Raw genomic sequence first — 6,870 nt, 5'->3', positions numbered from 1 at the left:
AATCTAAAATTTTGAGTATCTACAAGAGACTCTATAAACTAATGTTCTAAAATTTGTAATGCATGACAATGCTTTTTGATTGATATTTACAAACATGGGTATGTCTATGCGAAACATATACGTAATCATGCATTTTTCGATATATAATATTATTTTAAATATTTTAAACAAATAAATAAATTAAAAAATTATTCTTCGAATTTTCAAAAGAAAAATACATATTGTTTAAAATCATAAATACTACAATTCTTCAAGCTTTATACATATTCTTTAGATTTTCCACAAAAATATATTGTTTAAAATCATAAATAATAAAATCACTTGGCAATCAATTCATACGATTAGATTAGACACAAAACATTGACTTAAAAATCATAAATCTTGTGTAGCTCTTTATCGAATTCTATTTCAATCTTTTCTTCGCCGTCCAAGTCATCTTCCATATCATTTGATACAAATTTATCTTCATTCAACTCTATTATTTCAATTCGAGAAATTCTATTAGATCTTGTATATGGTGAGATAATATTACCAACCTCCTCGTCATCATCACAACAATCAACTATTCAAAATTGTGCATTGCTAGTATCACTTGCCGATAAAACCAGAGAAAGATCGAAGAAAAAAGGAGGCTCAAGCTTAATGTAGATAGTTTGCAACTCTACAAAAATTTTATTTTTCTAAATGTCAAACTCCTACAAATTGCTATATATGATTCATGGATATTGGGTGATTTGGACTAATTTAATATTTTATTATGGGAAAAATTACCTTGAATCTTGCATTTCAACTTTCAACTTCAAAAATTAGGTCATGGTTATTTATTTATTTTTTAAATGAATCCAATCTACCTATCGTATCTTCTCATCGTCTTTGTTGCAACTTTATTCCAGCTGATCAAAACCTTCTTTCGGGATGTCCAAAGTCATCTTCTCTTGCTCTTTATCTTGAATCTCGTTTCTGTTACTCTCTAGCAATTTCTTCGCTCGAGTTTTTTCGGCCCTCATCTTCATTGCCTCCAATAATTCCTGGACAGCCTTGCTCTTGTCTCGCCGGTTCTTGATCAGAACCTCACTGATATCGGCAGGCGTCATTTCAGCCTCATCAATCACCTCCTCCAATTCCTCCAACACTAAATCAGTTTCCTCGTACCCCATATAGTTCTTTAACAGAATCTTGAACGCAGGAAACGAACAATAACTCATGTTTATGTGCATATCCATTCTCCCACTCCTCAGCAATGCAGGATCTAGCTTCTCAATATGGTTTGTAGTGAACACGAAAATCCTCTCACTCCCACAACAAGACCACAACCCATCCGTAAAATTCAGCAATCCCGACAGCGTAATTGTACTGCCGCCGTCTTCTCCATTAGCCCCTGGTGGAGCCGGAGATGCAAAATCATGGTTATTTTTCCGGGCACCGAAATTAGCATTCTTTTTCCTATTAGAAAAGTTTATTGAACAATCTATATCCTCGATTACAATAATTGATTTCGAGCTTGTTTTCATAAGTAACTTCCTCAACTCAGAATTTGTATTCACTTCAGTCAATTCAAGATCATAAATATCATAACCGAGATAATTAGCCATGGCTGCAATCATGCTGGATTTTCCAGTCCCGGGAGGGCCATATAATAAATACCCTCTTTTCCAAGCCCTCCCAGTTCTCCGATAAAAAGACTCTCCATTTGCAAAATCTAAGAGATCGGCCATAATCTCAGACTTTTTCACAGGATCCATTGCTAAAGTATCAAAAGTACTAGGATGCTTAAAGGGCACGGATTCCCATGGATGCCCTCGAGAGTCCGAGGAGCCACCACGCGAATTTGTGTAAAGCAAACGGTCCTGATTTTTCCTGCGTATTTCATTAGCCTTTTCCATAACAAAATCAAGATAAGAATCCAACACCACCTGTCTGTTCTTTTTCTTGACTCTGAGAGTGAACCCTCTTTTTTCTTCAGGCAGTGGTCGCCAAGAAAATGTTTGGGATTGTCTTTGAGTAACAACGTGTTCCCATTCGACGATTGTTCCATTATAGGTATCGACAAGGCGGTCGTTGTTGGAGACGCCGAAGGTGAAGGCGCTGGAATTGAGGCCGCGCGTAAGGCTGACGTGGGTACCGGTAATGGAGGCGGAGCTGCTTAAATAGAGTTGGACGGCGTTGTAGAGTTCGTTGGTATTGACGCCATCGATCTCGGTGATGTCGTAGTAGCAGTAGGAGGAGAACCACTTGAGGTGGCGCTGGAAGAACTTGAGGGAGGCGAACCGGAGCTCCGGTGGGAAGACTGTGTGCAGAAGGGTCTGGCAAAAAGCCAACACCCCCATCATTGATGTCGTGGTTGTCCAAATCCCCTTCATTTTGTTTAGAGAATGAATTGGGAAAATATGTGTTTTATTGGTTCTAATTAAAATTTAGAGAGAGAGAGAGAGGACTGCGTAATCTTGAAATGGAATGAGAAAATATGTAATCTTTTGAGAGAGTTAAGGACGAGGAGTCGATATTTAAATGGGACATTTGCAAAAATATCTAATTTTACATATGTCAATTCAAAAATATCCATTTTTTATAATCTTTACAAAAATGGCTAAATTTGATACTAAATTCTCTATTTAACTCTTAATGAAAGAATGAATAATTTCATATTGCACATGTCAAATCACAATTAATACTAGACACAAAAATGTCTAGAACAACATTTAAAGTGTAGAAAAATGTCATTCTAGACATTTACTATGTCGAGAACAACATTTGAAATGTCGAAAATATTTAATATTGTGATTTGACATATATACTTTTGAAATATAAATGGATTCAAATATCAAGAAAGACATTTGAAATGTCGAAAACGTCATTTTAATGTAGCTTCTCATAGAAGCTCCTTAGGGGATACCCTCATCCAAATAATTGTAAAAATGGACATTGAAAAATTTTGAACATTTTTGCAAATGACTATATCAAAATTGGCATTTTCCTTTTGTAATTTCCTCTATTTAAATCAATACAAAGTACATTTTTCAATAGAAAATGTAAAAAGAATATAAATTTATATTTTTTTTGAGGACCATAAAAGACAGTCTCTGTTTGGCTTTCATGAAAATTATAATTCATTTTTCTATCTTCTTATCAATTTCAACAAAATAATCTTACGCGTTATCCAACAAACTTTTTTTTTTAACACACATTTTTCAAAAAATTACTATTCTAAAATATATTTTTCTCAAATTCTCATTATAATAGGAGCCAACACAAAGGGCAATATACTACCACCATATTTGCAACCTATATTTTTAGATCTTAGTATTGGAGACGGGGATTTTGATTCAAATCCACTAGATCCAATTTTGTAATTAGCAAAATTACTTTCCAAATTTGTAATTGGCAATTTTCTTAATCAAAATCATGTCCATTATTAATTACTTTAGGAATTTATGGAATTGTAATCAAAGTCAAAATAAGATTCATTAAGTACAATTTATTTTTTCTCAAATATATTAAAATATAATTTGCTCAAATTCTCATTATAATAGGAGCCAACACAAAGGGCAATATACTACCCAGTGTTTTACAAATCGACCCGGGCATAGACTCGAAAAAGGAAGAGGGTCGAGGTTTAGAGGATCGAACCCCAGCATCGAAACGGATGACAAATTAAATAAATAATACACAAATAAACTATAAAATATCATAACTATAATAGATTTTTAAATTTTAGTTTTCTCATTCAAAATAAATATAATCAATATTTGTTAATTAGATTTATTATAATAATTTATTTTATAACCTTGAAAACTAACAATTAATAAGTCCAATATAATTTGTTTTGTTCAAATTGAAAATTATAATGTTGTTGGGATTTACGATTTGTTAATGAAAATGATGAAGTAATCTAGAAAACACTTAGAATTGACAATTGACAAGTATTCCACATTGGGAAATTACCACAACATTAGAAGAATAATCTCCTTTAAAAAGGAACTAGTATCCCACATTGAAAAATTACTAAAATATTGAAAGAAATATCTCATTTAAAATGAAGGCAATAGAGAATCACTTTTACAAAAAAAAATTACTTGGGCCTTCAATTGCAATGGGTAACCCATTAAGATAATTAAAAGTTTTTGTGGAAAAAAATCAAATTACTCAGAAAAAATCATGGTCGATTTTCCAGTTCATAGTTAAACCGGCCAATATGATGGTTTATTAGCCTATTTTTTATTTTCCGGTTAGTTTATGAGTACGGACCAAATTAAGTGTTGGTTCACGATTTTTTCGATTGAACTGGTCGGTCCGATCGGATTTTTACTACCACCCTATTTGCACCCCATTTTTTAAGATCATAATATTAGAGACAGGGATTTTGATTTAGATCCAATTTTGTAATTGGCAAAATTAGTACTTTCCAAATTTGTAATTGGCAATTTTCTTAATCAAATCATGCCCATTATTAATTACTTTAGGAATTTATGGAATTGTAATCAAAGTCAAGATAAGATTCATTAATTCCAATTTATAGTAAAATAGTTTGGGATCTTAGAAGAGTCAAAGATATCCAAAAAGATCATATATGATTAATGGGATGTAATTAGAAGTCAAAGGAGTGTCAATGTGTTGCACAAGTTTTGCTCCAAATTCCTATCTACAAGTTGTGACGCATTTTATACATAAAAAAAATTTGAATTTTAAAATACTATTTCTAGAAGGCTTTTATCCTTTTTTGTTAATTTTAATCTCACTTTGAATTACCTCAATCGAAGATTGTGAGTGAAAATTTTTATAAAAATACTAACCACTGCTCAAGGATTGCTCACTTCCCACAAGCTTAGGCGCTCAAGTGGCGTTTCAATGTTCAGGTTGCCCAGTTTCACAAAAAATAGTGATTTTTTGAACCCTTTTCACCCCCAAACACTCCCATCATAAAATATACAAGTCATGGAGCATTTTAAGGTGCATTGAATCCAATGTTTTGAAAACCAATCCGAATAAGGTAAAAGGTCAAAAGGTTCAATCGGGGTCGAATAGGGATCGAACCAAATGCAATAAATATATACAAAAATAATAAAATACTATGAAAGCAATAATTTTTTTTTTAATTTTCATAATAATAATTTGTAAATTGGATTCATTATTCTATAATTTATTAAAATTTTTGTTATGCAACTATCCCATTTTGGAAGTTTATGAAACCATTAGATAGAAGTGCATTTATAAAATACATTATCCCACATTGAAAGTTTATGAAACCATTTGAGAGAAGTGCATCTATAAAAAGAGCATGTCGTCTAATATTTCTAGATGGGCCTTTAAATTGTTATTTATGAGGCTCATTCATAAAGGTGAAATTTTTTATACTAAAAAAAAAAAAAATAGGAAAACCACAAAACCAGGATCGGCTCATCGATTTACTGTTAAATTGGTGAGTTCGGTGGGTTTTAAGCGTTTTGATCACAAGCAGTTAATCGGGCATGATTCTTGCCCGATTTTGGGCCCGATTCTCGATTTTATAGGTTGAACCGATCGGACGAGGCCAATTTTGATAACATTGGTTGAGTCATTATTTTGCCTTAGAGATCTCATTGTTGAGGATCATAAACGCATTTCATTGATTCTATTGATTTAGCCCTTGTTTGATTCTTATTCTTCTAAAAATTCATTTTTATCAAAACTCATTTTCAAACATATATTTTTCAATAAAATAATATTACACGCAAATTCAAAATTTTTCTTCAATTTTGAGAGCCTATTTGGGAGTGATTTTGAGAATTAATTTTTTCACTGTTAAGAGAAAAGTAGGGTCCACATGTGAGAGAAGAAGTCAAATATGAAGAAATCAAATATGATAGTTGAAATAGTGAAATAACGGTCAAAAAATCAATTTTTTGATAGAAAAAAATCACTTCCAAATAGGCTGTTAATCACACATTTTTCATTAATCTACTATTCAAAATGCACATTTTCCCCCAAAATGGAGATCAAGCGAGGGATCAACCTTAAAAACTTTGTTTATATATTTGATCCTATATATTGATCCTTTTATTAGTAGAGCCTTGTTTTAAGTCCAGATTTTGTTTTTTTTTTTAAAGTCAAATACATATTCCAATATCTCTTATATCAGTGTACATATCAAAACGTGGAAAGATTAAACACCAAAACAAAATCCTACATTCTCCAATTAGCTTTTAGAGTTCTGGAGTTTTGGGAAGAGGCATTTGGAGTTTTGATACTTGAGGACGGGGTTTGTTTTTGTTGATCCACACGGAGAAAAGTAGCTTAGAGTTCTCAAAAGCGTGAGCGCGCACAATAAAAAATAGTGCTTTGGTGATTTGCAAGTTGAGTGGTCAGGATCAGCAAAGGTTTGGTGGTGTATGAACTAACTGTAAGTTAACTTTTTTAATATATCATTTATTGACAAGTTTACCTAGAAAGTATTTTTTATCCAGATAGGAATTTTCCTTCGTGACCATATTTGGTGTTCTTTAATACTTTTTAATCTTTATTTAGTTTATTTTATCGACACATGATTAATTAAATTGGATTAGTTACCATAATCTTTTAGAAACCAGTTAATAAGCGATTTGTTGCTTTTAATTATTTGAATTCCGCATTTGGGCCTAAACAAGTATAATTTTCAACAAGTGGTATTAGCTCATTATATATCTAGAAGATTTCAAGATCTACGGGAACATAAATAGGGATGCAAAAGTGAATTTGGAGATTTCAATTTAGACCCAATTTTACATTATTAGTGGAGATGTTCTTAAACAAAAATTTCAGCTCAACATTGGTTTTGTTCTATTTGGTCCCTATTCCTCATTTTCTCCAAACATAATCCTATCCACTGAATTTAAAAATTTAGTAGTTTATAGAGGG

General features: G+C 32.0%; 1 protein-coding gene across 1 annotated transcript; it reads right to left on the bottom strand.

Moving 5' to 3' along the window:
* Positions 1 to 834: 834 nt before the first annotated feature.
* LOC111403710 (AAA-ATPase At5g57480-like) lies at positions 835 to 2,488 on the bottom strand. The gene has a single exon (XM_023032309.1). It carries the CDS (start codon positions 2,358 to 2,360, stop codon positions 885 to 887), a length of 1,476 nt encoding a protein of 491 aa, XP_022888077.1. The 5' UTR covers positions 2,361 to 2,488; the 3' UTR covers positions 835 to 884.
* Positions 2,489 to 6,870: the final 4,382 nt, after the last annotated feature.

The sequence above is a fragment of the Olea europaea genome, chromosome 11, assembly GCF_002742605.1.
Source record: "Olea europaea var. sylvestris chromosome 11, O_europaea_v1, whole genome shotgun sequence".
NCBI lineage: Eukaryota > Viridiplantae > Streptophyta > Magnoliopsida > Lamiales > Oleaceae > Olea > Olea europaea.
Note: the sequence above shows the minus strand (reverse complement) of the source record. Positions and strands in the feature narration are given on the sequence as shown.